We start from the raw sequence: 15,590 nt of genomic DNA on the forward strand, positions 1-15,590 counted from the left end.
CTACTGAACAGTTTGATGCCCAATATGCATAGATATACCAAAGTCTGCGGTATGTACTGAACCCTAAATGAAAATAGCGCATAAGGATTTCTCGCCTGCCAGCTCAGCTTTTGCACACAGAGCCCCCTGTCAGTGTATTATGTGCCAAAACTTCCCCTAACTATACAGATCCCCCACAAAACCATATATTTTTGGAAAGTACACATTCTGACAAATCCAACAAGGGTAAAGAGTCCTTTCTACACCAAAGTACCAATCTGCAGAGCTTTCCTAAAGTTATTGGTTTTTATGACATTTCAGAAAATCGCCTAAAAATGTTGCAATTTGCCGCATTTATCTCACACAATTTCTTGCGTACAAAGGCAAGTCACCCCAAATAGGAACACCAGAGGCCTACTGAACAGTTTGATGCCCAATATGCATAGATATACCAAAGTCTGCAGTATGTACTGAACCCTAAATGAAAATAGCGCATAAGGATTTCTCGCCTGCCAGCTCAGCTTTTGCACACAGAGCCCCCTGTCAGTGTATTATGTGCCAAAACTTCCCCTAACTATACAGAGACCCCCACAAAACCATATATTTTTGGAAAGTACACATTCTGACAAATCCAACAAAGGTAAAGAGTCCTTTCTACACCAAAGTACCAAGCCGCAAAGCTTTCCTAAAGTTATCGGTTTTTATGACATTTCAGAAAATCGCCTAAAAATGTTGCAATTTGCCGCATTTATCTCACACAATTTCTTGCGTACAAAGGCAAGTCACCCCAAATAGGAACACCAGAGGCCTACTGAACAGTTTGATGCCCAATATGCATAGATATACCAAAGTCTGCGGTATGTACTGAACCCTAAATGAAAATAGCGCATAAGGATTTCTCGCCTGCCAGCTCAGCTTTTGCACACAGAGCCCCCTGTCAGTGTATTATGTGCCAAAACTTCCCCTAACTATACAGATCCCCCACAAAACCATATATTTTTGGAAAGTACACATTCTGACAAATCCAACAAGGGTAAAGAGTCCTTTCTACACCAAAGTACCAATCTGCAGAGCTTTCCTAAAGTTATTGGTTTTTATGACATTTCAGAAAATCGCCTAAAAATGTTGCAATTTGTCACATTTATCTCACACAATTTCTTGCGTACAAAGGCAAATCACCCCCAATAGGAACACCAGAGGCCTACTGAACAGTTTGATGCCCAATATGCATAGATATACCAAAGTCTGCGGTATGTACTGAACCCTAAATGAAAATAGCGCATAAGGATTTCTCGCCTGCCAGCTCAGCTTTTGCACACAGAGCCCCCTGTCAGTGTATTATGTGCCAAAACTTCCCCTAACTATACAGATCCCCCACAAAACCATATATTTTTGGAAAGTACACATTCTGACAAATCCAACAAGGGTAAAGAGTCCTTTCTACACCAAAGTACCAATCTGCAGAGCTTTCCTAAAGTTATTGGTTTTTATGACATTTCAGAAAATTGCCTAAAAATGTTGCAATTTGTCGCATTTATCTCACACAATTTCTTGCGTACAAAGGCAAGTCACCCCAAATAGGAACACCAGAGGCCTACTGAACAGATTGATGCCCAATATGCATAGATATACCAAAGTCTGCGGTATGTACTGAACCCAAAATGAAAATAGCGCATAAGGATTTCTCGCCTGCCAGCTCAGCTTTTGCACACAGAGCCCCCTGTCAGTGTATTATGTGCAGTAACCCCCCCCTAACTATACAGTGACCCCCAGAAAACCATATATTTTTGGAAAGTACACATTCTGATGAATTCAAGATAGGTAAAGTTATTTTTGTACACCAAAGTTACACCTGGCAAAGCTACGCTAAAAACAGATCAGGAACACTTATATAGGGATAAAATGTGATAAAACCACAAAAATTGTGCAAATCAGTGAAACAACAAAATAAGTTACATGACAGTGTAATTAGTGGCCAGAATATCTGATCCAATAGTTACGCTGTCAAAATAAACAGTTTTTAGGTAAAAGAAAATAAAAACAAAGTGGTAAAATGAAAAAAAAAAAAAAAAAAAAGCAAAACAAAAAAAAACCAAAGTGTTTGTGTATACATGTGTGTACATGTGTAAAAGTTGTGTGATAGTGTGTAAGTGTGTATATGAGTGTAAATAAGTGTATAAAAGTGTGAAAAATGAAAAAAAAAATAAATAAATAAAATAAAAAAATGCTAAAATGTGTGCTGTAAGTGTGTGTAAATGTATGTAAGTGTGTATAAATGTATGTAAATGTGTGTATAAGTGTGTAAAAGTGTGTAAATGCAATAAAAAAAAAAGTCCTTACCTGTTCCTGAAGACCGATCGCCTCCTTCCTCATTTGGGCCGGCGCTGGGGGAGAGGGAGGAAGCAGGAAGCAGCAGATGCGATGCGATCGCATCTGCTGCTTCCTGGAGGGTCCTGCGAGCGATCGGCTCGCAGGACCCTGATGACAGCCCCCCTGGCACATTGCCCAGGGGGGCTGTCATTGTTAGAAGCCCTCTGCAGCGGCGGCACATGCCGCCGCTGCAGAGGGCAGCGCTTAAACGCCAACGACGTATGAGACACGTCGTTGGCGTTTAAGCCCTTTTACTGCCAGCACGTATGCCATACGTGCTTGGCAGTAAAAGAGTTAATGTACTTGTACAGAGTGATAATGTTCCCTCGCAAGTGCTTTTTTCCAAGAAAAAACACCCCCAACCTCATAGTTTAAATCCTCCAGTTTAGTTGCACGTCTCTGCACTCTCTCCAGCTCATTAATATCCTTCTTAAGGACTGGAGCCCAAAACTGCCCTGCATACTCAAGGTGAGGCCACCACAACACACTGCCATTTAGTGTATAACTTGCATTTAAATGATTTCTACCAAAGTGCAAAACTTTGCACTTTTCAACTTTTAGGGGCTGATTTACTTACCCACGAACGGGTCGAATGGAGTCCGATTGCGTTTTTTTCGTAATGATCGGTACTTTGCGATTTTTTCGTATGTTTTGCGATTTTTTCGGATTCTTTACGAATTTTTCGGATCCAATACGATTTTTGCGTAAAAACGCGAGTTTTCCTATCCATTACGAAAGTTGCGTAAAAAGTTGCGCATTTTGCGTAGCGTTAAAACTTACGCGAAAAATGCGCAACTTTTCGCGTAAGTTTTAACGCTACGCAAAATGCGCAACTTTTTACGCAACTTTCGTAATGGATACGAAAAACTCGCGTTTTTACGCAAAAATCGTATTGGTAACGAAAAATTCGTACAGAATCCGAAAAAATCGCAAAACATACGAAAAAGTCGCAAAATGTTCGTTTTCAAGTCGGAACTTTTCGAATTCGGGTCGGATTCGTGGGTTAGTAAATCAGCCCCTTAGTTTTCCATTTTGTTGCACAGTTTACAATTTTGTAAAATTGCTCTGCAAAGTGGCAGCACCCTGCAAGGAACGTTTGCACAATTTAGTATCATCTCCAAAAATAGAAACGGTACTCCAGGTCATTAATAATAAAGTTAAAAAGCAAAGGACCAAAGACAGACCCCGGCGGTACTCCACTACATTTTTCCAATTAGAAAATGTTCCATTTACTACAACTCTTTGTAATCTATCCTTCAGCCAGTTTTCTACCCAAGTACAAATATTATGTTCTAGGCAATATCCCTCAATTTTATCATTAACTTTTTGTGCTGCATTGTATCACATGATTTAGCAAAGTCCAAGTAGATGACATCCACTTCTATCCAAGGGTCAAGTTTCCTGCTCACCTCCTCATAAAAGGCAATTAAATTAGGCAGGCAAGATCTGTTAAGCCATTTATATAAAAAAACTAATTTTTAATGATTTTAAAGCAATCTGTAAATGTTATTTCTATTGAAATCAGTATCTGTCTGTCTACATTCTCTGCACTGACTCTGACTCTTGAAGGAAAGTAAAGCCATCTACAGGCCAAAGCTGTGCTGTCAGTGCAGCTACAGAAAGATTCTGATTACGTTGGATCCGCTTCTCTCCACCCCAATTTAAAACTGCAGGCAAAGAGAAGCATTCTACAAGCAATGTGTGCCCTCACCCTAAGTCTAATGTCACATGGAGTGGCCGCAATAGATCCTCTGTGAAGTTTCCTCCTGCAGGCAGCTTTGTGCGACTTTGAAAAGCTGAAGCGATTTGTAGGCCTTTCCACCAGTGACTCCTATTCTTTATGGAAAGGCATTTCGAAGCAGTTAGTCGCCCACCGTAGCAGAAATCTATTGCGGGCGATTAATGTGCTCCGTGGGACATTTAGCCAGTCAAATTTAAAGAAACAGAAAATAGAATTCTTAGCAACTTTTCAATATACTTGTACATTTAGTTATCAGTGGTTTTCATGTTATTCGTAAATGTAATTGCTTTAGAAAGCAGTAGTTATTTGTGCCTTTCTATTTATTTTTTTTTGGCGGGGGTGGGATGGAGGAATCATTTTTGGGTGTTGTTTAAAGTAGGAGACCTGGAATCTAAAGTTCTGCTCTGCTTAATAGAATTTTAGTTTTAGTCTTTGTTCCCCCTCTAAATTCTATAATATCACTTGCTATATATGTAGTTACCCTCCCTGCTTTTTTTATTCATATTCTCCCTTGTACTGTGTTTGATGTTGGGCTATGTAATTAGATTATATGTACAGCCAGACACAAATCTAGAGAAACTCCTACACTTTGACGACTGCTAACTGTGGTGATTTTTTATGATAAGCACCACGGCTCTCCATGCATTTAGTTCTAATATATAAGACAATTTGTATTTCAGGAATTACATGGCAGAACAGGCTATGAATGCATCATCTACAGATCTAAGTTTATCAGGTATTGTGTAGCTGCTTACAGGTTTTTATTGTTTTTCTTGCTAATTGGGCTGTGTGAAATGCTTCATTTATCATTTGAGGATTGAACAGATTGCCAAAAGATACTGCTGAGTATCTACCTAAATATCTCCCTAATTTACTAACTGAGATTTTGAACCAGTTCTAATAATGTAACTGCTAATGACTGGATGACACAGGAGAAAGTTCGAAAGCTTCATATTTTATGTAGAGATCCATTAAAATTGGCGTGTAATGGGCAGACAACATGGTAGCTCAAACTAATTACAGATAATGCAAAGAAGGAATGTTAAATATACAAGAAATATGCCCCAATACTACTTGTTTAATTGGTAATTACAATATACTATACAGGTAGTTTACTACAAGCATTTTCTTATCAACTGTGTTATTTTCTTACTAACTTCTTTTCTCCGTTTTTGCTTAACTAGAAGTATCTCTTACTCAGTTATTGAATATTGCGTGTGAAGAAAAGCTCAGTACTTTAAAGTCAATTGCAGAGCAGTGTCTCGATATTGATCCACCTTCCAACCAGGATACCACACAAGCCATGACAAAGTGGGGAGAGGAAAGAAAGAAAAACAAGGTAAGAATCCATTTTTATTGCCCATAGACATGGGTGATACAAAAATAAATAGATGGGAAGCACTACTGGTGATTCCCCTGAAAGATATTATAGGTATGGGAGCTGTTATTCAAAATGCTTGGGGCCTGGGGGTTTCTGGATAAAGGGGTCTTTCCGTGATTTGTTACATATTTGATTAAAATGGAGTCTATGGAACATGGCCTTCCCATTCAGAGCTTTCTGGATAATGCATCCCATACCTGCTTGACAAATTCTATACCTTTCTCATTTCTGCAGACCCTATATCCCAGCTATGTTGGCTGAACTTACAATTGGTGTTTAATACACTCACATAAGCTCCATATGTACACGGGGCATCACAAATACAGGGCATCACTGAGCATGTGCATATTGAGCCATCCGGCTTTATAAATAAATGTTAATAATAATCCGTCTTCTCAACACAAAGGGACTGGACACACACAAAAATCATTCAGACGAACTAAATAACATCAGGACTGAACTGACAAACACACACATGAAAATCACCTGATCTAAAACTATCTCACAATTGTTCATACCTACCTGAACTGCTCTTTGCAATTATTTGCACAATATTTTAATTTATGTTGTGTTGTTAATTCATGTGTTGCATGTATTTAGCATCTTGGTCCTGGAGGAACACTGTTTTGTTTCACTGTGTACTGTACTGTATATGGTCGGAATGACAATAAAAACCTACTTGACTTGACTTGACTCTGCTGCACTTCTCTTGTGCTGAATGACTTTACACGCTGAGCGGAAAGGCAAATGCCACCACTGTGGAGAAGGTTCTTTGCCTAGTAACATAGTAAGTTAGGTTGAAAAAAAGACATGTCTATCAAGTTCAACCTTAATGTCTATATATAACCTGTCTAACTGCTAGCTGATCCAGAGGAAGGCAAAAAACCCCATCTGAAGCCTCTCAAATTTGCCATAGAGGGGGAAAAAAATCCTTCCTGACTCCAAGATGGCAATCGGACCAGTCCCTGGATCAACTTGTACTAAGAGCTATCACCCATAACCCTGTATTTCCTCACTTGCTAAAAAGCCATCCAACCCCTTCTTGAAGCTATATAATGTATCAGCCACTCTGACTGATTCAGGGAGGGAATCCCACAACTTCAGAACTCTCACTGTAGAAAATGAATGAATATTTAAACAGAACCTCCTTTATTCTAATCAGAATGGGTGAAGAACAACACCCTCCATCCGTGAATCTATACCCCTTTTAATACAGCTCAAAACCTTGTTTGCCCTTGCAGCTGCTGCCTGACATTGCTTGCTACAGCCAAGTTTATTATCTACAAGGACTCCAAGGTTGTACTCCATTATGGATTTGCCTAGTGCAGTCCCATTAAGTGTATTAGTGGCTTGCATATTTTTACATCTCAGGTGCATTACCTTACATTTATCTATATTAAATCTCGTCTGCCACTTAGCCGCCCAGATTGCTAATTTGTCAAGATCCTACTGCAAGGATGCCACATCCTGGATAGAATTGACTGGGCGATCCTGTAACTAGTTTCCTATCCATGTGCAATCGACGAGGTCGCCAAGCAGGCAGATCTTCCCCCGATATGCCCACCTACGGGTGGGCGATAATGGGCTAATTCAAATTAGAATGGCGGGCATAGGCACAGTCGGTTCAGGGACCGAATCAAGGAGCCGATGCAGTCCCTGATCCAACGGAAAAATCAAACCTGCCCGATCCAGATATGCCCAGTTTCAGGCCAGATATCTGTTGGGGAGGCCCGTCATTGCTGCCCATACACAGCAATAAGCTGGCAAATTGGTCTAAAGGGACTATATTGGCAGCTAAAATTGGCCTAAAGGACCGATATCGGCCTGTGTTTGGCCACCATAAGGTACTAAGGGTTATCTTTGGGGCTATCGTCTCTTTTTTTTTTTTTTTTGTGCACCATGCATAATAATCACTTCTTTCTGCTGAATTTGATAATTGTAATATTTAAGTAATCAGTTCTGCCATGGGTTTAGTAATGCAATTGGCATTTGCTGGTTTTTAAATACAGAAAGCTTTGTATACATAAAAAACAAAAATTAGACTTCTGAAAAATCAAGAAATGTTTAAACTAAAGCTGGAGTATTTGTATCTTTATGTATTCTAAATTTGCTTTTATGGTTATTTAAATGATAGACAAATCTAAAAACAAATACAGTGTGATCATGCACACTGATCATGCATTTTTTTTGCAGGACACTAATAAGTTTCATATCCCTTTGGATTTGCTTCTTATTCCACCGCATGAAGAAGCAGCTTTGGAACAGATTACAGGTACAACAGTACAGTATTGTCAATGTGGAAATTTGTTAACTGTACTTAGTTTGACATTTTTGACATGGATTTTACGGTCAATCTGTGTGTTTTACATAGATTACGGTGTACAGAAATAAGAATAACCTAGCACAAGAGTAATCTTGGGTGCGCAATGTGTATATAAAGTGAATATAAGTAGATTTAAAGGACACAAATGTGCCGCCACATTTGTGTCTTTAAATCTACTTATATTTACATAGATTAAATAGGTGTATAGCTATACAGAATAAAACACCTACTTCCTGGTACTGATTAAAATGCAAGTCCATGCCTACCCTTGTTTTTAGGAAAGGGGTATAATCATCAAACAGGTAGTTTAGTGTATTAGTATTAAGCTATTCAGAGCTGTGAATGAGATTGGATCCACTTCTCTCCACCTGCCTACAAAACACAAGCGGAGAGAAGCAGACCATACGCCAGGACTGGCTTTGCTTTTAGGGCTTCAGCTCTTGTGGCCATGGCATTAGGAAATGGGGCCTGCTATCTACAGTCCAGTGTTTTTTATCATCATTGGATACTCTTCTTTAGCAGTGTTAAAATATTTGTTCCGTTTTATTCATGTTAAAACTGGATATATTATGCACAGTGCAGCTACTGTGAACTAAATACAGTAGAAGAGCAAAAAATGAAGAGTACAAAATTGGAAATTTCAGAATTAATGTATCTCTTTTATACTAAAAGACCAGGGTCACATTATGCTAAGGCCAAAATCACAAGTGGTGTATGGCCCTCCCCTCCGCCTGCAGAGCAGAATTATTTAAACCTGTATAAAATGTTTTATATACCACACAAGCATGATGGCAAATATGTAATCTATTTTTCAGCATTCAGTAATAATACTGATGTTCCCAGTGACCTTGATGATGCTATTAATGACCATCATAGTGAAAAAGAGCCTTCCTGTAAGTATTATGGTATTATCTAAAATTATGCCAAAGGGCATAAAGCATTCTCATTGTATTGTCAGTATTTCTCAAATTGAGAGTATACTAATGAAGATAAATGTCACTGCTTGCAAAAAATATGATGTTTCAGAGACTTTTTTTAATAAATACATGACCAAATATAATAATGTTTCAATTGTTTCACTCCGTTTTCTTCATCTACTTTTAGGGCTTGAAAATCAGATGATGTTTTAGTTTACATTCATGTTAAAATGTATAACGTATTTAATAGTTTACAAACTTTCAAGCACCACTTTATGTATTCACAGAGAGGACATGCTGCCATTCCACAAGTTAGGCAGCATTGGTTAAGTTAACCATAGAGCCAAACAACTGAATTGTGTTTACATGTTTGTGTAGATTTAGGTATGGTGCTCTAATTATGAAAAGGCCCCATATCCAGATGAAAGATACCAATACTTTTCCATTCCCATCAGTATATTTACTGTATTACTGACATAATATCCAAAAAAAAACCTTAGCGTATAGATTACTTTTGTTTATTTCTCTTTGGTTTATGACCTCTTATGACTTTGTTTTGGTATCACATCTTAGCAAAACACAGCAGCTCAGGGGATATAATTTTCCCCTGTGGGAAATAACTTTGTACTCTAATTATTATTATTATTATTTGTGCCCTAGCTACATCAAGCCAAGCAAATACACTAATGCTGACTGAATTGTTAATGAAACACTGAACTGTTTTGTCTACTATTTGACACACATTTATGGCAGGATACATGAGGTGATAACATCTCCTACAGCTTGTTCCCATGAGGAGTGAGAGCTAGCACTTTAGTCAGTAAAAGACTGTAGACACTTAGGGGCACATTTACTAAGCAATTTTGAGGTAGATTTTTCTCTTCTAGATAATTTTGAGATGTATGAATGGATTTTTGACAGAACTCGTTTTTTTCATTATTGTTCCCTGAAAAATTCAATTTTTTCGAAAATAACATAATTTATTAATGTTTAGTTAATTTTTTTTTTGTAAAAAAAAAAAAAAAAATCAACAGGTTTGATATGTCGAGTACCATTGAGTCGTATGGAGGCTAAAAATAGTAGATGAATAGAATAGTCAGTGACAGCCTGTCCTTGACACATTTTCAAGGACAATTTAATCCCCTCATTGTTTTCAATTTTGCCCAGCTTCAAAGGGGAAGTTAATCCCTTTATTTTTTCAGTTTCACTTATCTTCAATGGAAACTTAATCCCCTCATTGTTTTCTATTTCACACCTTTCAAGGGGAAGTTAAAATACTATTGTTTTCCAACAATGAGTGCCAATGCTACTGTAGATAACAAGTTGTCTAATTCAGTGGCTGTATATATAGTTTATGTATGTGTTATAGGTGTTGTGTGCTGGGTTTGCTTGGAAGGGTTGAACTTGATGGATTCTGGCCTTTTTTTCAACCCTATGTAACTATGTAAAATGGCTGCTGGAGCAATTCCTGTTTGGGAAAAATAAAAAGGATTCATGGAAATGATTTGAATTTTTTGAGTTTTAACAATGCTTTCAACTCCTACAAATGATTTAAGCATTATCGTGACATTTTATAAATACGGCAATGATCGAGTTTAATTCAAATTTATACCATGTCGAGTTCATACAACTTTCAAGGCCAGAAAAAAATATCCAGAAAAAATATTAGAATATCCATCAGCAGTTGCTGCACTGAATTAAGCCACAATCAGTTTTTAATACATTAATTCAATTACCTGCATTTATTAAAAGCGTCTATGATTTTCAGATGATCTGGCAACCTTAACATAAGGATTTTGTAGTTCTGCAAGCAACTACCAAACACATTTTCAGTTCAGTTGTTTTGCCTAATTTAAGGGCTTGTAATTGTACACTCAAATATATATATATATTCATTACACATTTTTAGTGGTTTTAAAGTTATTTCTAAATTAAATTAAAAGCAGTATTATTACTATTTCTCTAGTTCTGTTTTATGCCTTAGTGTTTCTGACTGATAAAACATTGTAGCAAAAGCAATGCATGAAGGGATATAAAATAATGTCTTTCAGTTGCATTTACATATAAAAATAACTTTTAAACCACTGATAATTTTTAATGAATGTATATTTTAATGAGTGTGTATGCAAAGTTGCTTAGAATTACATTTTCGTCATTATGCAAAATGTTATATTTGGGAAAACATCCCCATTTAAAGGACATGTAAACCCCACACACAAAAATGTAATCTGTAAACAGCCTCTTTGAAATCTTTCAATACCTGCCACACTGATTGTTCAGAGGTTAATAGTAAAGGTCCCCATACACTATAAGATCCGCTCGCTTGGCGATGTCGCCAAGCGAGCGGATCTTTACCCGATATCCCCACCTACGGGTGGGCGATATCGGGTAGCAACCCAGGGCCAAACGATCGGATTACATTTGCGGCCATGGGCAGTCGGTTCGGGGACCGCATCAACGAGCCGTTGCGGTCCCCGATCCGACTGGATTTTCTAACCTGGCCGATCGATATCTGGCCAATTTCAGGCCAAATATCGGTCGGCCAGGCCGCTCGTTTCTTCCCATACACGGGCCGATTAGCTGCCGAATTGGTCCAAGGGACCGATATCGGCAGCTTCTATCGGCCCGTGTATGGGGGCCTTTAGGCTGCAGCATCACCTTAATCAGTTAAATTTCCTTCTCCTCCTGTAACCCTCTCAGCCCCCTCCCTCAGGAATTTGCTTTGACTTCTGGTTTGTGGGCATGCTCAGTTGTTCTAAGCTCAGATTACTAAACACGCCCCCAGTCAATGAAAAGATGGCATTGCTGGTTCCCATAGAAACTCAGCTCTAGCTGTCTGCTTCAGTTTTTTTCTTCTAACTTTCTCTCCTGAGCTCAGCTCAAACAAAGCAGAACTTTTATCAGAGACAGTTGTGCCTGTGTGAGTCTGTATTCTTGATGAAATGTATGCTGAATAAGGGTCTTTGTGTGTGTATGCTGTTTGCAGATTTAAATGTATCTGATTATGTATCAGAGGAAAAATGGCCACCGGGTGAAAGCTGCTATTTGCTTTAGGAAAATGTGATGGTGCTGGCAAGCGGAGGGGATATATGCAGTACAAATGATGCCATTTGGGAGGGGGAGACGTGCCCAACTGATATACATGTAGCCTTTACATGTCCTTTAAGGGGGGTGTTGCCAAGTCTCTAAATTTTTTTTTTCTTCCTTTTCTACAGAATAAAAATCACTTGCCTTGTCCAGTAATCTTTGCATTTACTGAACATTATCAACTAGTGTAGCGAATAATAACAGGTTTGAGGTGTTGACAGACTGGTTTATTGATTTGTTAATGGAATGAAAATAAACTTAAGGTGCCAATACACCATAAGATCCGCTCGTTTGGCGATGTCGCCAAGCGAGTGGATCTTCTCCTGATATCCCCCACCTACGGGTCAAACCCTGTGGCCCTGGGGCCAAACGATCGAATTATAACAAAGGGTATAGGCAAAGTCGGTCCGGGTACCGCATTAACGAGCCGATGCGGTCCCCGATCTGGCTAGAGTTTTTAATCTGCCCAATCGGTATCTGGCCAATTTCAGGCCAGATATCGGTCGGGCAGGCCCGTCGGTAGTGCCCATACAAGGGCCGATTAGCTGCCGAATTGGTCTAAGGGACTGATATCGGCAGCTAGAATCATCCCGTGTATGGGGACCTTTACAATTTAGAAAAATGGTTAAGAACACAAAAACTAAATTGAAAAAAGTAATTTTCTTTGAACTGTTTGAAAACAGTTGAACTGAAAAAGTTAAGGAGGTGAACTTCCCCTTTAAAAGAAACAGTTCTGCTATCCTTAGCCTTAACGTGATACTGACACTAAAAAACTACTCTTAATGTACATTAAAAATTACCTACAGGTCATGTTGATCAGTTTTTACTGATTGGTTTACTTTTGTAAGTAATTGTTACTTAAAGCACATAAACCTGACTGTCTCTTCTCAACCTGTCAGTTTATAGTTTCCATTGCTAACAGTCTGCTGCTGCACAAATACGGCAGCCCCATTATAAAGGAACACGGGGAATCAGATAGGTAATGTAAAAACATCAGGCAAATGCATTTAAGGCAAAATAATAAATGGTATGCAAAGACATTATTATGGCAGATGTAAAAGAAAGAATATTTAAAAAAGGGGAAACAGCAAAAGCAAACAATTGATTGGTTGATAAGGTTACTGCCCAGGTGCATTTTTGTCCAGTGTTCATAAACGAGCCCCCTCTTTCTTCCTTCAAAATATGCCGTGTCCCTTTTAACTAAAGTTTGTGGTCTGCTTAAGGTCTCCATAGAATTCTGAAAAATAAAATTATCAGTGTATTATGATTTGGTCCTTGTACTTGTTGTAAATTAAAGAGGACCTGTCACCCAGGCATAAAAAGCTGTATAATAAAAGTACTTTTCTAATTAAACATGAAACCCAAATTCATTTTTATATTAACACATCCAAACCGATTATAAAGGCATTTAAAAATCCCATCTGTCAATCATATATTGTTTGCCCCACCTCTATGCCTTAGGCATAACTTTAGCTTTCCATTCAGCACTACCTAGATGTCACTGCACTTCTCACTTTTCCCCTCCCTCCTCATCATCTAACTGTGTAGCCAGTGCATGGGCAGAGGCATCTGGTCCCCCCGTTCTGGCACATACACAAGATTTTGGGGTGATACAAAGTTTGCCTTCATAACAGTGTCCACAAAATGGCGCCTGCCTGCTAGCTTTGATTGAGTAATTCCAAGACGGAAGGAAACAAGAAAAATTTATATAGAGTAAGTAAAGTTTATTTTGCTCAACTAACAATATAAAAAATAATCTGGAGTTATTTCTTAGGGTGACAGGTCCCCTTTAAATACCTGGCCCACTATGTTTGAGAGCACTGATTTTAATCGTACAGCTTTACAGGCATCTTGACTTGTATTATTCAGCCTACTCCATTTAAATGCATTCAGTCATCACCTAAAGTCCGATATATGTCAGAAGCAAGGGCGGAGTTCTAACGGGGGCAGGTGTGGTTAAGATGTATCTCTGGATTTTTGGGTTTTGTCATATTTTCTGATCACGTATTTGTGTTCCAGCTCCCTCGTACAGCACTGCATTGTCAACTCAAAGTGATGACTACTTTGATGATGTTTCTGCAACTCATTCTGCGAACCCATGGAACAAATTACAACCACTTAGCCTCACTTTGACATCGAGTTCTGGTAAGTACCTACCACATTTCACATCAATGCGTGCAAAATGGATTTTGAAGTTAAGGCATAGTAAGGCTCATTTATTATAAACTGATTTTTTTGCCGCGTAGGTTGTGTCATGATATGCAGGTCTTTTTAAAAATCCTAGAATTGTGTCGTTAGCCATAAATAGCAGTGTATCCCTGTTTCTCATCAGCAAAACACAAGTACTTAGGGTTAGCTCCAGCATCCTCGCCATATGTTGTTTTTTTTTTTCTTCTTGCTTAACTGCAACTGCCACTATCATGCCATAAAGTTTATGCAGTAAGCTGTAGTTTAGAAACAGGAAAAGTGTAATATACATACTCTGTATCAGAGTATGGTGTGGAAATATCTAGATATGGAAGCTACACAATGCAGGAAAACTATATGATACTAATATGATGGAATGGCATTTGCAAAGTGATTTTGTTACTTTGGTTTCTCAAATGCATTTCATAGACACTTTAAAATGGTAATTTATCTTTATGTTTTGGATTTCCTGAGCATTAATTTTGCCCTTTGAGCCTATATGTTTCTCTGTCACCTTAGCTTCTCAAGAAAAAGCCTCTTCCTCTGAAGCCCAACAAAAAACAGATGAAGACACACTTGATGATCCTGAAAGTGGAGTGTCTCAGTCATATGCACAACATGTACTAGTGCCTTCAGTTCAAGGATCATCTGAAAGCCATCAGGAGACCTCTCCTCTCATTTTTTCTGATAGGATATGCAGTCAAGAAGCAAGTGTTAGCAGCAACTCTGGCTTGGCCAGTAGCCAAAGAAAAATTAATCCAGACAGGACCACAAGGCCATCTCTATTGTCATCTCATAACAGAGCATCACTTAGTAGTATTACCATTAGTCCAGTAATGCGACAGAGCTCCCCTAAGAGTGGGTCCTGTCTGAGTAGCCGTGGCAGGTTATGTCCAATTATGTTATCCGATTCTGAAAGTGAGCCGAGTCCCAGGAAAATCAAACACCTGGTCTGCCCCAAGGAAAAAGCAAAAGAACATATAAACAAAAGGCGATGTTACCCAATGAAAGGGAAGAAGGCTAAAAGGAAGACATTATTTGCAGATTCTGACTCGCCACTTTCTGATGCAGAATCTCCAGATTTGGAATATGAGTCTGTGCAAAAAATGGTTCAGAAGAAATGTCAGAGCAATGTGTCTGTAGCAGAAGAGAACACAAATGTTTCAAATACATATAATGAAGCAGAAAAGAGTAGCAATCAGAATTTTGGGGTGAAAGACAGGGAAAATCTTTGTTTGTTTATTAATAAAAAGAGTAAAGAAGAAGGGACCATCAGTAGTGCCCTAAATCCTAAACCGTGCACAAAGAACAAAAAGAAGCACAGTCTGCAAAGTATAGAGAGCAACAGATCAAAAGGGGAAACTGCAAAAAGAGAGGTTGCTAAAGGAAGCACTTCCAAGCACTTAAATGGATCTAAAAACAACCAAGAAATAAGCACCAGGAGGAAAAATATTCAACTTGCTCTTGACTTCAGCAAGACCAAAATGGTGAGAAGTTTCCTACACTTTCCATGTTCCTAATACTGGATTAATATGCTTTGTGCATGTTCAGGGCATTTTTATAGCAAACATAATCATGGAGTCTCATGGGCCTAGGAAGATAGTT

General features: G+C 38.5%; 2 protein-coding genes across 2 annotated transcripts in view; one reads left to right on the plus strand and one right to left on the minus strand.

Annotated features, from left to right (window-relative positions):
- LOC100145507 (uncharacterized loc100145507) overlaps window positions 1–15,590 on the plus strand; it is a 34,755-nt gene that overhangs the window by 17,043 nt on the left and 2,122 nt on the right. Inside the window, 6 exon segments of the mRNA NM_001126951.1 lie at window positions 4,771–4,826; window positions 5,275–5,429; window positions 7,665–7,743; window positions 8,610–8,687; window positions 13,818–13,943; window positions 14,505–15,472. Coding sequence (NP_001120423.1) covers window positions 4,771–4,826; window positions 5,275–5,429; window positions 7,665–7,743; window positions 8,610–8,687; window positions 13,818–13,943; window positions 14,505–15,472 — 1,462 coding nt within the window.
- The window catches only part of bphl (biphenyl hydrolase-like (serine hydrolase)), a 35,400-nt gene continuing 32,189 nt past the window's right edge, over window positions 12,380–15,590 (minus strand). The window contains exon 8 of the mRNA XM_031904451.1: window positions 12,380–13,035. The gene's annotated coding sequence lies outside the window, so the exon portion shown is untranslated. The remainder of the gene's footprint in view (window positions 13,036–15,590) is intronic.

This window comes from Xenopus tropicalis, chromosome 6 (genome assembly GCF_000004195.4).
Source record: "Xenopus tropicalis strain Nigerian chromosome 6, UCB_Xtro_10.0, whole genome shotgun sequence".
NCBI classification, from domain to species: Eukaryota; Metazoa; Chordata; class Amphibia; order Anura; family Pipidae; genus Xenopus; species Xenopus tropicalis.